Source organism: Somniosus microcephalus, chromosome 2 (genome assembly GCF_052327205.1).
Source record: "Somniosus microcephalus isolate GS21.2 chromosome 2, FLI_Smic_1.0, whole genome shotgun sequence".
In the NCBI taxonomy this organism is placed as follows: domain Eukaryota; kingdom Metazoa; phylum Chordata; class Chondrichthyes; order Squaliformes; family Somniosidae; genus Somniosus; species Somniosus microcephalus.
In genome coordinates, this window is record NC_140988.1 from 31,288,193 (window position 1) to 31,304,646 (window position 16,454).

General features: G+C 45.2%; 1 protein-coding gene across 1 annotated transcript in view; it reads right to left on the reverse strand.

Moving 5' to 3' along the window:
- The window catches only part of LOC147122647 (uncharacterized), a 34,652-nt gene that overhangs the window by 7,004 nt on the left and 11,194 nt on the right, over positions 1–16,454 (reverse strand). The window contains exon 2 of the mRNA XM_086003646.1: positions 4,278–4,389. Coding sequence (XP_085859772.1) covers positions 4,278–4,389 — 112 coding nt within the window. The remainder of the gene's footprint in view (positions 1–4,277; positions 4,390–16,454) is intronic.

Here is a 16,454-nt window from a genome sequence, read left to right on the forward strand (position 1 = left end):
ATCCGCTGTCAAAATCCAAAGGATTGACAGTGGGGCGGTATCCCGCTCTAAACCCACCTCCTTGTGCTGGTTCTGCCTGCGCTTTGCAGACACGGCACTAAGCGGCGGGTCATGCAATTGTGCTTGTTAAGAGGGTGTTTAAAGCAATTTAATCAACATTTTACCAGATACAAACCATTTTCCCAAGTTTTCCACGAGGTTCCCATCATTCGGGGATCACACCAGGCAAGTGTGTCGGGTTCTGAACAATTCTCCATTTCTTTGAATAGGTGACAGCTGCAAAAGTGGTCTAAAAGCTACCATTTCACAGCTGGTCACTTTCCAATCTCAGAAGCTGAAGCATTAATGATTTGAAACCCACTTTTGAGCTTTATGCACTTTTGAAGTGTTTGGAGTAATCTCTCTATCTACTTTCACCTCCTTGGAACAACCTATCTCAATATTGACAGATTGCTTCTGTCATCTCAGCCTCACCTGCCCTCTATTCCATCAGCATCGGTGTCCATGAAAAAAATCTCACCTTGGTCCTCAGAATCCCAACACCAGCATCACCGGGCACACCAGCAGCACCAACAGCACCAACCTTCTCCGCAATCAACTGATGCTGCACTGGACACAGGGCATCATCACCCGTGCACATTGCTGCCCGGGACGCCAGCAATGGGCTCACCATGTCCAGATTTGCTTCACTTAACACTGTACACCCAGGCTGCCACATGATGCACCAGGTTGGCACCATCCGATACCAACACCATAAAGCATCCCTACAATGTCCAAGCCTCTTTCATCACCATTGGGGGGGGTGGGGGGGGAGGGGGAGGTACCGTTACGTCTCACCATTCACTGGAACTCACTAAGCCATTTCCAAAGGTGCACACAAATCTGTCCAAGAACGCAAAGTGTTCAAAATAAATATTTCAATGTTTGACAGCACATTACCAGAAACTTCACATGACCATTGGCTAAACCACCCAAGTGCCTACCCTTATGTGTTGTTAGTTGGTATGCGAATCCGGCCTCGGGTGACTGTCTGTGTGGAGTTTGCACATTCTCCCCGTGTTTGCGTGGGTTTCCTCCGGGTGCTCCGGTTTCCTCCCACAGTCCAAAGATGTGCGGGTTAGGTTGATTGGCTATGATAAATTGACCCTTAGTGTTAGGGGGATTAAATACGTGGGGTTGCGGGGATAGGGTGGGATATGTGTTGGTGTAGGGGTTACAGGGATCGGGTGGGATATGTGTCGGTGCAGGCTCGATGGGCCGAAATGGCCTCTATCTGCACTGTGGGGTTTCTGTGATTCTGTGATTCTGTGATTGAACTAGGATGAGGGTGAGTGTGAGGGGTGGCTAGTGAGATGGGGATGTGATAATGTAGATGGAGGTGCAAGGTAAATTGGTGTGAGTAATGATGTGCAGGAGTAGGGTAGGGAAGGCAGAGTGGTGGGGATGCGATGAGTGACACAGCAGGATGAGGTTGAGTGTGGCTTGGCAGTAACGTTTCATGATCTACTGAGATCATTGAAATGTTTGTGTTACTGCAGCCTGGTCCTCCTGACGACATCACTGCTTGTGTCCTCCTGTGCAATGTGCAACCAGGCTGTGTTGGTGTCCTGGGGAGGTGTCTTCTGCCCATGGGAAAGGAAGAGAACCTCCCTGCCTGCTGTGACTCTCTCTATAAGTATGTGAAGGGAGTCATGGGAGAGCCTGGGTGCAGCCGTGCACCTCTGTGCAGTGCTTGTCAGCGTTTGCAGCACCTCAATGCTTCAGAGCACTGACAGTGCAACTGTCAAAATGAATGTGGACATGGCCCCTTTAAGGAAACCGGCTGATGACGTGTCATCAGATGACATCATCAGACCCGCTTCCTTTTAATTGGCTGGGAACCTCGCAGGGCGGGCTTATCAAGCCCAATCAGGGCAGAATCACTTGGAAGAGGCGGGATGAAGATGGGTGCGGAGTTTGAGGCTGCTGTCTGCTCCGGCCTCACCGGACTTCCACGGCTGCCGAAAACGCGGCCTACATGTGGGGTGGTGGAGGAAGTTAAATCACACACACTATGGTGGTGCAAAGTGGGTTCAGCAATTTATTAATGCAAACTGCATTCTGAGTAGAGTACATTAACCCTTGGTGTGGGAGCTGGCAGGATAGGGGCTGGTACCACATAACTGCAAGTGTCTAAAGAAAGATTAAGGAACACAGAACTTTGGAACGTGTACCCCATCTCGCCGGCAGCGAATAAAGAGCATTGTAAAAATGTTGGTGATGAGTGGCAATCTGACTTTGGTTTGGCCTCAGGCATGGTGTGGTCATGAGGTACTCTCCACAGTCATGAATGAATTATCTTCTCAGCTGTGATGATGTATAAATACTCTTGTGTTGAAGACCATTAAGCAGCAGCAGCAGCAGACTCCAATTGCAACATGTCACTATGCTGTTGCGTTTTATATTGTAATGCAAATATGGTCAGACCTCTGCTTTGTATTGATTTCTCTGTGCAGTTCACATGTTCACAGGTACGGTGAAAAGAGGTTGGCAGTGTGGCAAAGCAATTTTAGTTAACACTGTTGTAAGTGTTTGGGATGAATTGCATCATACATCCAGGCGATTGGAAAATCTCCCTGCCTTTGTCAGCATCTCGTCTTTCTAATTTACATGCAGCACGTGCTAGATGCAGATTAAAGCTTTCTCTTTGTCCCAATCGTGTACTTGAACCCTGAACTCAGATTAACTACTTTTACACATGACCTCGACAGTTGAGGCTGTTTGTTTATTAATACTGAATTAAATCAATTAGCGCTAACTGTTGGTGGCTTTTTGTTGCTCCTTCTGGGAATTTGATTGAGACTACAAACTCAGTTCAGTTAACGCATTAGCAGTCTAAGTAAGACTCCTGCAGAAAAGACAAAAGCAAAATACTGTGGGCGCTAGAACTCTGAAATAAAAAAAGAGAAAATGCTGAAAACACTCAGCAGCTCAGACAGCATCTGTGGAGAGAGAAACAGAGATAACATTTCAGCTCGGTGACCTGGCATCAGAACTGGAAGATGCTGGTGATGAACAGTTCTTTTGCCCTGCACAATCATCCCTTTTGGCATTGAATCACTCCACTCTGTTACAGATATTCCCCTTTTGTTCTCCACCTCACCCCCCACCCATAGAAACTAGGAGCAGGAGTAGGCCATTCGGCCCTGCTCCGCCATTCAACGAGATCATGGCTGATCATCCAAACGCTAGCACCCGGTCCCTACACCGACAGCCATCCCACCCAAGCCCTATCCCCGTAACCCCACGTATTTAATCCCCCCTAACACTAAGGGCCAATTTTTATCATGGCCAATCAACCTAACCTGCACATCTTTGGACTGTGGGAGGAAACCGGAGCACCCGGAGAAAGCCCACGCAAACACGGGGAGAATGTGCAAACTCCACACAGACAGTCACCCGAGGCCGGATTTAAACCCGGGTCCCTGGCGCTGTGAGGCAACAGTGCTAACCACTATGCCACCGTGCTGCCCTTTCTTTCCCTTTCTTTCCCTGGCTCTGTATTTGCTTAAAAGCTGTACATCTCTAACACGTTCCAATTTTGACCAAAGGTCATCGAGCTGAAACGTTAACCATGTTTCTCTCTCCACAGATGCTGCCTGACCTGCTGAGTGTTTTCAGCATTTTCTGCTCTTACAACAACAATTACAACTTGTATTTATATAGCGCCTTTAATGTAGTAAAACGTCCCAAGGCACTTCACTGGAGCGTTATCAAACAAAATTTGACACTGAGCCGCATAAGGAGATATTAGGGTAGATGACCAAAAGCTTGGTCAAAGAGGTAAGTTTTAAGGAGCATCTTAAAAGAGGAAAGAGGTTAAGGACATGATCTTGCTAGCCCTGGGGAGGTGGGTATGGAGGCGGGACTGCTGGGAAAATGGCAGAATCTGGGGGCAGGTGCCCAACCCGCCCCCACCCGCCTCCGTGCCATCTTCCCAGGAGGCGGGTAGTCGACCCGCGCCGGGTCCCGTCTCCTTGGAGGCGGGAAGGGGATTAGTGACACTTATCTGCCTGTTAACAGGCAGTTAACAGGCAGATAAGAGGATTATCCCCATTTTACCCACACAAGTGCAGGCTTCCGGAAGGCTCCGAACCCCGCCAGGGTCACTGAGGCGAGCAGTGAGTCTGTAGGGGTCGCAGGGGTGCAAAAGTGCACTGTGGAGGTATGTGATGGGTGCAATTGTGGAGAGGTGAGTATGTGAGGTAAGTAGAAAGTGTTAGTAAAAGTGTACTTACCTTTGTTTCTTCCTGCAGGCTTCAAGAGTTGGGTATGCGGAGAGTCTCGCACCTCTGCGGTAGCGATGACAGATGTCCGTTGCGTTATCCAATGCAGCAACCATCATAATTTCTGTAAAAGAAAGAGGTTTAATGAGTCTTGAATTCAAGACCTCATCAAACTACAGTGAATGTCACTGTTTGACAGCTTCACAGAGCTGTCAGACGATGACAATTCATCTGTCAAAAATTTTTGACAGATGAAACGTCATACGTTGATGTTCTCTGTAACCAGCTTCCCCTTAATTGGCCTGTTAAGCCCATTGGGCGGGCTTAACAAGGTCTTTCAAGGGAAAATAGCGTGGGTTGGCCAGAAGTTGATGGAGGCAGGACTGAAACCCGACAACTGGGAGTCCCGCCTCCAAAAGCTCCCCATTGGCAAAATCCAGCCCAAAGGGTCAGAGAGGTTTAGGGAGGGAATTCCAGAGCTTAGGGCCTAGGCAGCTGAAGGCACGGCCACCATTGGTGGAGCAATTAAAATCGAGGATGCTCAAGAGGCCAGAAGTAGAGGAGCGCAGATATCTCCGAGGGTTTGGGCCTGGAGTAGATTACAGAGATAGGAAGGAGCGAGGCCATGGAGGAATTTGAAAGCATAGAGTTATACAGCACAGAAAGAGGCCCTTCGGCCCATCGTGTCCGCGCCGGCCATCAAGCCCTGTCTAATCTAATCCCATTTTCCAGCATTTGGTCCGTAGCCTTGTATGCTATGGCATTTTAAGTGCTCATCCAAATGCTTCTTGAATGTTATGAGGGTTCCTGCCACTACCACCCTTTCAGGCAGTGAGTTCCAGATTCCAACCACCCTCTGGGTGAAAACGTTTTTCCTCCAATCCCCTCTGAACCTCCTGCCCCTTACCTTGAATCTATGCCCCCTTGTTATTGACCCCTCTACTAAGGGGAAAAGTTCCTTTCTATCCACCCTATCTATGCCCCTCATAATTTTGTATACCTCAATCAGGTCCCCCCTCAGCCTTCTCTGCTCCAAGGAAAACAACCCCAGCCTGTCCAGTCCTTCTTCATAGCTGAAGCGCTCCAGCCCAGGTAACATCCTGGTGAATCTCCTCTGCACCCTCTCCAACGCAATCACATCCTTCCTATAGTGTGGCGACCAGAACTACACACAGTACTCCAGCTGTGGCCTTACCAGCGTTTTGTACATCTCCATCATAACCTCCCTGCTCTTATATTCTATGCCTCGGCTAATGAAGGCAAGTATCCCATATGCCTTTTTAACCACCTTATCCACCTGTTCTGCTGCCTTCAGTGATCTATGTACATGCACACCAAGGTCCCTCTGATCCTCTGTCTTTCCTAGGGTCTTACCATTCATTGTGTATTCCCTTGCCTTGTTAGTCCGTCCAAAATGCATCACCTCACACTTTTCAGGGTTAAATTCCATTTGCCACTGTTCTGCCCATCTGACCAACCCATCTATATCGTCCTGTAGCCTGAGGCTTCCTGCCTCGCTATTTACCACCCCACCAATTTTTGTGTCCTCTGCGAACTTACTGATCATACCTTTTACATTCACATCCAAATCATTAATGTAGACCACAAACAGCAAGGGACCCAGCACCGATCCCTGCGGTACCCCACAGGACATAGGCTTCCAGTCACAAAAACAACCTTCCACCATCACCCTCTGCCTTCTGCCACTAAGTCAGTTTTGGATCCAATGTGCCAAGGCACCCTGGATCCCATGGGCTCTTACCTTCCTGACCAGTCTCCTATGCGGGACTTTATCAAAAGCCTTACTGAAATCCATGTAAACCACATCCACTGCACTACCCTCATCCACACACCTAGTCACCCCCTCGAAAAATTCAATCAAATTGGTCAGACATGATCCTCCCTTGACAAAGTCATGTTGGCTATCCCTAATTAATCCTTGCCTCTCCAAGTGGAGACCAATCCTGTCCCTCAGAATTTTTTCCAATAATTTCCCTACCACTGATGTTAGGCTCACTGGCCTGTAATTCCCTGGTTTATCCCTACTACCCTTCTTGAATAATGGTACTACGTTAGCTGTTCTCCAGTCCTCTGGCACACCCCCTGTGGCCAGAGAGGTTCTGAAAATTTGTGTCAGAGCCCCTGCAATCTCCTCCTTTGCCTCACACAGCAGCCTGGGATACATCTCGTCCAGGCCTGGGGATTTATCCACTTTTAAGCCTGCTAAAACTGCTAGTACCTCCTCCCTCTCGATGCTAATATGTTCAAGTATATCACAGTCCCCCTGCCCGATTTCTATGTCCACATCGTCCTTCTCCATAGTGAACACAGATGCAAAAAATTCATTTAAAACCCCACCTACATCCTCTGGCTCTACACACAGTTTGCCACTTTGGTCCCTAATGGGCCCTACTCTTTCCCTAGTTATTCTCTTGCCCTTAATATACTTATGAAACACCTTAGGATTTTCCGTTATTTTGCTCGCCAGTGTTATTTCATGGCCCCTCCTCACTCTCCTAATTTCTTTTTTAAGTATCCCCCTGCACTTTTTATACTCCTCTAGGGCTTCCTCTGTCTTTAGTCCTTTGTATCTGCCAAAAGTCCCCCTTTTTTTCCTAATCCATTTTCATATATCCCTTGACATCCAAGGTTCCCTGGGCTTGTTGGTCCCACCCTTGACCTTTACGGGAACATGTTGCCATTGTACTCTCTCAATTTCCTTTCTGAAAGACTCCCATTGCCCTGATGTGGATTTTCCTTCAAGTAGCTGATCCCAGTCCACATTGGCCAGACCCTGCCTTATCATATTAAAATCGGCCATCCCCCAGTTTAGAACCTTTATTTCCGGTCCATCCTTGTCCTTTTCCATGGCTACCTTAAATCTCGCCGAATTATGCTCACTGTCACCAAAGTGCTCACCTACTAACACTTCTACCACTTGCCCGGCCACATTCCCTAGAATTAGGTCCAGTACCGCCCCCTCTCTTGTAGGACTTTCTACATGCTGGCTCAAAAAGCTCTCCTGGATGCACTTTAAGAATTCTGCACCCTCTAAGCCTTTCACACTCTGACTATCCCAGTTAATATTGGGGAAGTTGAAATCCCCCACTATAATTACTCTATTATTTGCACACTTCTCTGAGATCTGCCTACATATCTGTTCCTCTATCTCCCCCTGGCTGTTTGAGGGCCTATAGTACACTCCCAGCAAAGTGCTAGCCCCTTTTTGTTTTTAAGTTCAACCCATATGGCCTCATTAGAGGAACCTGTTAATATATCATCCCTCCTTACAGCAGTAATTATCTCCTTAATTAATATTGCGACACCCCCTCCTCTTTTACCCCCCCCCCCTCTGTCTCGCCTGAAGATTCTATACCCCGGAATATTGAGCTGCCAGTCTTGCCCCTCCCTCAACCATGTCTCCATGATAGCAACAATATCATACTCCCATGTGTTCATCAACAACTTCAGTTCATCCACCTTATTCGTAAGACTCCTTGCATTAAAATAAATGCCATTTAGCCTTGCCCTACTCCCTTGTGCCGTTACATATTTGCTCTGCCTTCCAGTCTGACTTATTTTTTCCTCTATATTTGGCTGCACATCACCCCCTATTATAGCTCCACTCTGTATCCCATCCTCCTGCCAAGTTAGTTTAAACCCCCCCGAACAGTGCTAGCAAACCTCCCCGCAAGGATATTTGTCCCGTTCTGGTTCAGGTGCAACCCGTCCGACTTGTACAAGTCCCACCTTCCCCAGAAACAGGCCCAGTGATCCAGGAAACTAAAGCCCTCCCTCCTGCACCAACTCTTTAGCCACGCATTCATCTGCTCTATCCTCCTATTCCTATACTCACTAGCACATGGCACCGGGAGTAATCCAGAGATTACAACCTTTGAGGTCCTGCTCTTTAGTCTGCTACCTAGCTCCCTAAATTCTTGCTGCAGGACCTCATCCCTCTTCCTACCCATGTCATTGGTCCCAATGTGAACCACGACCTCTGACTGTTCACCCTCCCCCTTCAGAATGCCCTGCAGCCATTCAGTGACACCCTTGACCCTGGCACCAGGGATGAGAATTTTGAATTCGAGGCGTTGCTTAAATCGGGAGCCAAAGTAGATCAGCGAGCAGCGGGCTAATGGGTGAACGGGACTTGGTGCGAGTTAAGACACGGGCAGCAGAGTTTTGTATGACCTCAAGTTTATGGAGCGTAGAAGGTGGGAGGCAGGCCAGGAGTGAGTTGGAATAGTCAAGTCTTGAGGTAACAAAGGCATGGATGAGGGTTTCAGGAGCAGATGAGCTGAGGCAGTGGCGGAGTCGGCGATGTTCTGGAGCTGGAAATAGGCAGTTTATTATTACAGAAACGAGATTGTCCTCCCATCTGTCTGGACTATACACATACAAGTGTAGCTCACGTCATCAGTTGTGAATACAGGATTAGTTTAGTTGCGTTTAAAATCATGGTTGCCTGCAACATATTTCACTCTGAGGCACTAAGCAATTCAAATGTAACACCTAATAACTTCTGTCCTCTAACCATTAAGAATACAGATTTGTCTCCAATCATGTAGGATTTCACACTGAGTCATATGACCAATTTCTGTTTCTTTGTTGTGAAGTGGCCTCTTGTTTTTAAATGAAAACAGGAGATGTATTATTCATTGCTGACTAATAGCAGTAATACATCTTTTATGCCAATTTCCTTCTGAAGGCCTGTGTGTAATTTCATAGGCACTGTCACTCTCTGATACTTTCTTCAAGGGGCCATTACTTTTCTGCACACCTTGGCTATGGGTCAGATCTTGCTGGAAAAATAAAGTAAGACTTGCATTTATATAGCACCTTTCAGGACCACAGGACGTCCTAAAGTGCTTTACAGTCAATGAAGTATAGTCACTGTTGTAGTGTAGGAAACATGGCAGCCAGTTTGCGCACAGCAAGGTCCCACAAACAGCAATATGAAAATGGCCAGATAATCTGCTTTAGTGATGTTTATTGAGGGATAAATATTGACTAGGACACCGGGGATAGCTCCCCTGCTCTTCTTCGAAATAGTGCCATGGGCTCTTTTACATCCACCTGAGAGAGCAGACGAGGTTTACCATCGCATCTGAAAGTCGGCACCTCCGACAGTGCAGCACTCCCTCAGCCCTGCACTGGAGTGTCAGCCTAGATTTTTGTGCTGGAATCTCTGGAGAGGGACTTGAACCCACAACCTTATGACTCAAAGGCAAGAGTGCTACCAACTGAGCCATGGCTGACAATGACATGTTAAGGACGTTATTAACGTGCAAAGTAATGTGCCCGCAAGTTCAGGGGAACCGTGAGTTGCGAATCTCCAAAACTTGCTGGTCGAGTTATGTCGCTCTGCCATTTGCTTCGCATAAATGGCATCTTGCCCTTAGCCTTCCTGCTATTTTTAAGAACTCGCTGGATTTGTACATTAAACTAAAGTTAGGGTGAGAATTTAACTACGTAAGTAACTTTTTAACGATTTGATAATTGTTAATGCAATGCCAATTAACCTCTCTGGCCCACAAAGGGAACAAGTTAAACTGTTCAATCTCATTCCTGCATATAGTAAATTATTGTTGGATATTTTTAAAACGTCAAAATATAAATGTTATCTTTTTTTTCTTACTTTTCCTTTCTGTCTCTTTTTCTGTCTCTCTTCATCCAACCTTTCTTTTCCTCTCTTTATTTCTCTTTCTGTAGCTGATTTGATTCTAATTCACCCTCCTTCTCTGCTGTTCCTCTGTTTCTTTCTCAATCCTTAAATTTCCACTGTTGCTCCCACTGTTCATTTAAGGTCCCAGATGCCCTGTTGCCTTTGTCATGCTGTTATCAGCTCGCACTTCCAGCAAGTTATGATGCAAAAAAATGTTGTGCTTAAGGGTGCAGGAAAAAGTCTAACTAACGGCGTACACTGCAAGATGCCATGCTCCAGCAAGATTGTGTGTTGACAGACTATTTTGTCATGAGGGGAAGGGGAAAATTATAGCCAGGCATAATTCTGTCCTCACCCGATGTCCACGTATGCACATTTTCAGCAGAGGTCACTGGACAATGATCAGTGAGAACCTTAGTTGATTCTTCCTTCCCTATCCTAGGGTGACAGTACCTGTTAGGGTAAAAGAGAAGTCTTCCCTCCTCTCAAGTGGACCCCCTGAAATAAGGGGTCGACGCTTGCCCTATAGCAACCACAAATTCACCAGACGGACACCTTGGATAAGCTTCACGATCTTTATTCAAGCATATGCAGGGGGAAAATCTCAGTCTCATCCCAGAGAAAGGAATTCTTCCACCGAGTATCAAATGCGTACAGCAATTATACCCTAACTTGAGGCATGCACCCCCCCTTCTATGATCATTGATTGGTGTACAGAATAGGCGAAGGGCTGTGTCCATTCGTTGCCCCTTATCATGGAGGTTGCTGAATGGTTCACAGAAACCCATCTTTACAACATTCGTGGGCTAAATTATCTGTTTCTACTCTGGCCATGAGATGCTTACCTCATCCTATGAGAATCTGTTTGTCCTGCCTTATCTTAAGCAAGGACAAAAGACAAGCTTGTTAGCGTTACAGTTCCTGTCTTATCCAGGTCCTACATTCCTAAGCAAGGATAGGAGACAAACTTATCAGCCTTCTAGTTTCCACTAATTTTAATTCTAAGAAGTTATAGTTTCTTCTAATTTTAATTCTAAGTCGTCTTTTTTGTCCCCTTACAGTACCCATGAAACTATATGCCATCAAGGAGTCAGCGCCTTCAGGCGACGATTAGGAGGGAGAGAATTGGCATAAAACACTTGCAGCACTTCCACTTCCGAGCTCCCCTCTGCTGAGATTAGGTACTAAGGGAATGAGTCAGTCGTAACTTTGATCACAGTGGGATTATTTATGTATAGTCAGCTCACTTAATGAATAACTGATAAAAGAATAAAACATTTAAGAAAAGGGCCTGGATTTTCTGGGGCCTATGACCATGCATGCACAGCATACGTGGTCGTAATTGCCCTGCAAGTTCCAGGTCTCTGCATGCGCTGCGCATGCACGAAAACCTGGAAATTGCGATCTGTCCCGTTTCAGCTTGACAGATCGTATGCATGCGCAGGAAATGGACATTCGCTGGCGCAGTGTTGGGCTATTTGACCAACTGCTGCCCAGCGAATGCCCATGAAGCTCTTAGGCTTGGTAAAAGCAGGCGTAGGGCCTTCTTTTATCAGAGTAAGGGTTTAAATAAATATTAAAATAAATGTTTTTAAATGATTTAAACATTCAAAAACATTTAAAATTTGTTTAGGTTATTTTTGGCCCCTTTAAAATTTTTTACATTTATTTATTTGTAATGAATTTTGAGCATGTGATGATTTATTTTTATTTAAGTGGGGTGAAAGTGCATTTTTTAGGGGATTCCTATTCATGCTTATGGGGATTCCATATGTAAATGGAATCCCCATAAGCATAATGGGAAACCCCCTTTCTGATTAGTTGGGCTGGCCCACGTGATCCCAGGGACGCTTGCGAACCGCATTTGAGCCTGGGATACGTGAGCCTTTATCCAGGCGTACGTCTGCAGGCCCAGGAGTGCGAGTCTACGAAGATACGGAGGCACCAGGTAGGTTCGTACTTTTCTTGCAGTTCACCCGCGGGAAGCCTCCGAACCACAATTTCCAGCCCAGTATAATCCCCATGCACAAATCCCTTTACTAATGATAGCTGACAACTACAACAACAACTTGCATTTATATAGTGCCTTCGTAGTCCCTGTTAAATGACTTAAATACACTTTCAGTTATCCATAACAACTGTGAGTGTTTTTACAGTACTGTAATTGCAATCCAATTTGAATTCCATTGTGAGGTTCTTGCCAAACTTGATATAACAGTTAAAACAGAAAAAAGAAAAGAATGATTAAGTGAATAAAATTACTTGGCAAAATCATTATTCTTTTAACAGTTTTGCACTGTACTTATCTTTGTCAATATTGCTGCGCTATTAAACTTCATCTCAGTCAGACTGCATCTTAATACTGAGAGCTGGTGACAGTAACATAAAAATAATGTACTTTATGGGGGCGATTTTGCCAGCCCTGGGGAGACGGGTTTGGAGGCGGGACTGCCGGGAAAATGGCAGAATCTGGGGGCAGGTACCCATCCCACCCCCAACCCGCCTCCGTGCCATCTTCCCAGGAGGTGGGTACCCGACCCATGCCGGGTCCCGTCTCCTGGAGGCAGGAAGGGAATTACAGCCACTTAACTGGTAGTTAACAGGCAGTTAAGAGGATTGTCACCATTTTTCCAGCAGAGGTGCGGGCTTCCCGATGTCAGGAAACCCTGTCGGGGTCAGTGAGGTGAGCAATGGGTCTGTGGGGGTGAGAGGGGTGCAAAAGTGCACAGTGGAGGTGAGTGATGGGTGCAAGTGTGGAGAGGTAAGTATGTGAGGTGAGTGAAAAGTGTTAGAAAAAGTTTCCTTACCTTTGTTTCTTCCTGCAGGCTTCAATCGTTGGGGATCCGATGGCTCCGGCATCTCGACGGCAGAGATGACAGAATGCAACAGCCATCTGATTTCTGCTCTGGAAATAGGTTTGGTGAGCCTTGAGAACAAGAACTCACCAAACAACAGAGAATGTCCGTGTTTAACAGCTTCTCAAAGCTGTCAAACAATGACAATTCATCTGTCAAAAATTTTTGACAGATGAAACGTCATACGCTGACGTTCTCTGTCAGCGGCTTACCCTTAATTGGCCTGCTAAGCCCGCTGGGTGGGCTTAACAAGGTCAATCAACGGAAAATAGCATGGGTTGGCCACAGGTCATTGGGGGCGGGACTAAAACCCGACAAGCAGCAGTCCCGCCTCCAATGCACCCACATTGGCAAAATCACCCCTATGCTTCAGGGCAATTACTTGGACACCTGAGCAGCCATATTGGGTGTGTGTATATATGTGTCAGTCATGTAAGCATCACTGTATAAAAGAGATAGTCTGACAAAATAAAACAGGCTCCAGAAATACATGTTTAGTCATATTTATGGAAACTGTAAGTATGTTTTCACAAAATGATGCATTTAAAGCTGTTAAATTGTGCCTTCTTTGCCCATTCAAATGTCAATATGGTAAAACGACAGGGTCCCTTGATGCCAGTAACAGACTCTAAATAATGTCCCGTTACTACTGATAGAAGAACATATTCTCCTGATGTGTTACATGATCTGATTAAATGTGCTTCTCAGGGCCAGTTCTTTGTTTTGTGTTAAGCAGATGAAGATTGCCTTCCACCAAAGTGGTTGTAAAATCTGAATGGTTTGATGTCCACAAAGGGACCAACATGGAACTGGCAGAGTCCTGGGTTGTTGTCTGGCTTCTTGAAAGGGCAGGTTGCCATTCAGCCACTTCGCTTTAACACCTATGTGTCTCCACCATTTTGTGGTGGAAACCTAATGCATCCTAGGGCTTTAAGAACCTAGATCAAATCGGGTTTGTCAGCGCGTGCTGAAATGCGTTATTTTATATGAAATGACTGTGCTGAACTTTGTGCCCATTAGACTTATAAGAACTAATTAAAATTTTTATATTACTGAAAAGTGAGATAACAAGTACTGAAGGTGAAATAAAATGTCATTTCCTTTCAGCGACTATTGTAAAGCAAAGGAGAAATGTCACTATTCTTTGCTAAGTAATCTCAATGTTGTTTCACAAAGGCACATCATAATTATGTTTCTAGAGTGTTTTTACTCTCTTGCTGTATATTCTGTTGGTTTGGTAGAAGTATCAAAAATGTAGTTATTTTTATACAGTACACTTCTGACCCGTTGTGTGTAGTGTTGGATAATCATCTGAAAAGGGGGGAATTTGATCTCGCAAAGGACTTTGGATGGGGGTGGACCCTTCTGGTCAAAGCAAAACAATACTTTTTTTGTCTCCTTTTATATTTTTTTTTGTGCATGCTCTTTTCAGTTGAGTGATACAGTTCTTAAAATCAATGCTGCATGTGAATATTGAAAGTGGTTGTATTCCCTCCCCCTCATTTTGCTATTATTTATTATAGTGTGCGGAAAACAATTTTTTTTTAACAAAAATGTTGATATTTTATAGGCGCTTTAGCGACAGTGCTAAGAATTGATGAGCTGTTGCAATAAGTCATAGTATGTGGAGTGTGTTATCAGATAGGCTTCAGAATTGGGTTGCTGATTGGAAGCTTTGTAAGCATACAAGATTGCCAGCATAGCGTGACACCCATCAAGGTGGTTGAGTTGCTGGATTATTACTGTAGGATGAAACTTTTGAAGATGAGATTACTAAGTTCCACTATTTGAATAAATCATGCATTGTTTTTTCCCAAATCACATTTAAATTGTTTTTAAAAGTCTAAAAGGATTACATGATTTCCTTTATTAATTTCAAATGCACAAAACAAACAGTCTTGAGAATAGGATTTTCTAATGCTGATTCAAAGAACATTATTTCATGACATTCTGGGTAATAATCGGGCATTTGTGGTGTTAAATACATAATTCTGAGTAAGTAATAATAGCCCTGAATTTCCTCTTTGCCTTCAGCATTTACGCTGTTGTTACGCAATCAATGCACTGGATAGATTGAGGAAATTCGAGTTTGAGTGCATTGCGCTGCATCTGTGCCGTTATTGTGATAAACACAGTTTTTAACACTGCAGATCTTACACACATCAGAGCCCCTCGGGTCTCATTTGCATAGCTGCACTGTTCATAAGAACATAAGAAGTAGGAGCAGGAGTAGGCCATACGGCCCCTCGGGCCTGCTCCGCCATTCAATAGGATCCAAATCTAGACTCACGTCCACTTCCCTGCCCTCTCCCCGCAACCCCTAATTCCCTTATCTGCTAGGAAACTGTCTATCTCCGTTTTAAATTTATTTAATGTTGCAGCTTCCACAGCTCTCTGGGGTAGCAAATTCCATAGATTTACTACCCTCTGAGTGAAGAAGTTTCTCCTCATCTCAGTTTTGAAAGGGCAGCCCCTTATTCTAAGATTATGCCCCCTAGTTCTAGTCTCACCCATCAGTGGAAACATCCTCACCGCATCCACCCGATCAAGCCCCCTCACAATCTTATATGTTTCGATAAGATCGCCTCTCATTCTTCTGAACTCCAATGAGTAGAGGCCCAACCTACTCAACCTTTCCCCATACGTCAACCCCCTCATCTCTGGAATCAACCGAGTGAACCTTCTTTGAACCGCCTTGAGAGCAAGTATATCTTTTCTTAAATATGGAAACCAAAACTGTACGCAATATTCCAGGTGTGGCCTCACCAGTACCCTGTATAACTGAAGCAAGGCTTCCCTGCTTTTATACTCCATCCCTCTTGCAATAAAAGCCAAGGTTCCATTGGCCTTCCTGATCACCTGCTGCACCTGCATACTAACATTTTGTGTTTCATGCACCAGGACCCCCAGATCCTTTTGTACTGTAGCACTTTGCAGTTTCTCTCCATTTAGATAATAACTTGCTCTTTGATTTTTTCTGCCAAAGTGCATAACCTCACACTTTCCAACATTATATTCCATCTGCCAAATCTCTGCCCACTCACTTAGCCTGTCTATGTCCTTTTGCAGGTTTTTTATATCCTCCTCACTCACTGCTTTCCCTCCCATCTTTGTATCATCGGCAAACTTGGATATGTTGCACTCGGTCCCTTCCTCCAAATCGTTAATATAGATTGTAAAGAGTTGGGGTCCCAGCACTGACCCCTGCGGAACACCACTAGTTACTGATTGCCAGCCCGAGAACAAACCATTTATCCCAACTCTTTGTTTTCTGTTAGATAGCCAATCTTCCACCCATGCCAGTATATTACCCCCAATCCCGTGATTTTTTATCTTGATCAGTAATCTTTTGTGTGGCACCTTGTCAAATGCCTTTTGGAAGTCCAAATACACGACATCCACTGGTTCCCCTTTATCCACCCTGTATGTTACGTCCTCAAAGAATTCGAGCAAATTTGTCAAACATGACTTCCCCTTCATAAAACCATGCTGACTCTGTCTTATTAAATTATGTTTATCCAAATGCTCTGTTACTGTTTCCTTAATAATGGACTCCAACATTTTGCCAACCACAGATGTTAGGCTAACTGGTCTATAGTTTCCAGCTTTTTGTCTACTTCCCTTCTTAAATAAGGGTGTTACATTAGCAGTTTTCCAATCTGCCGG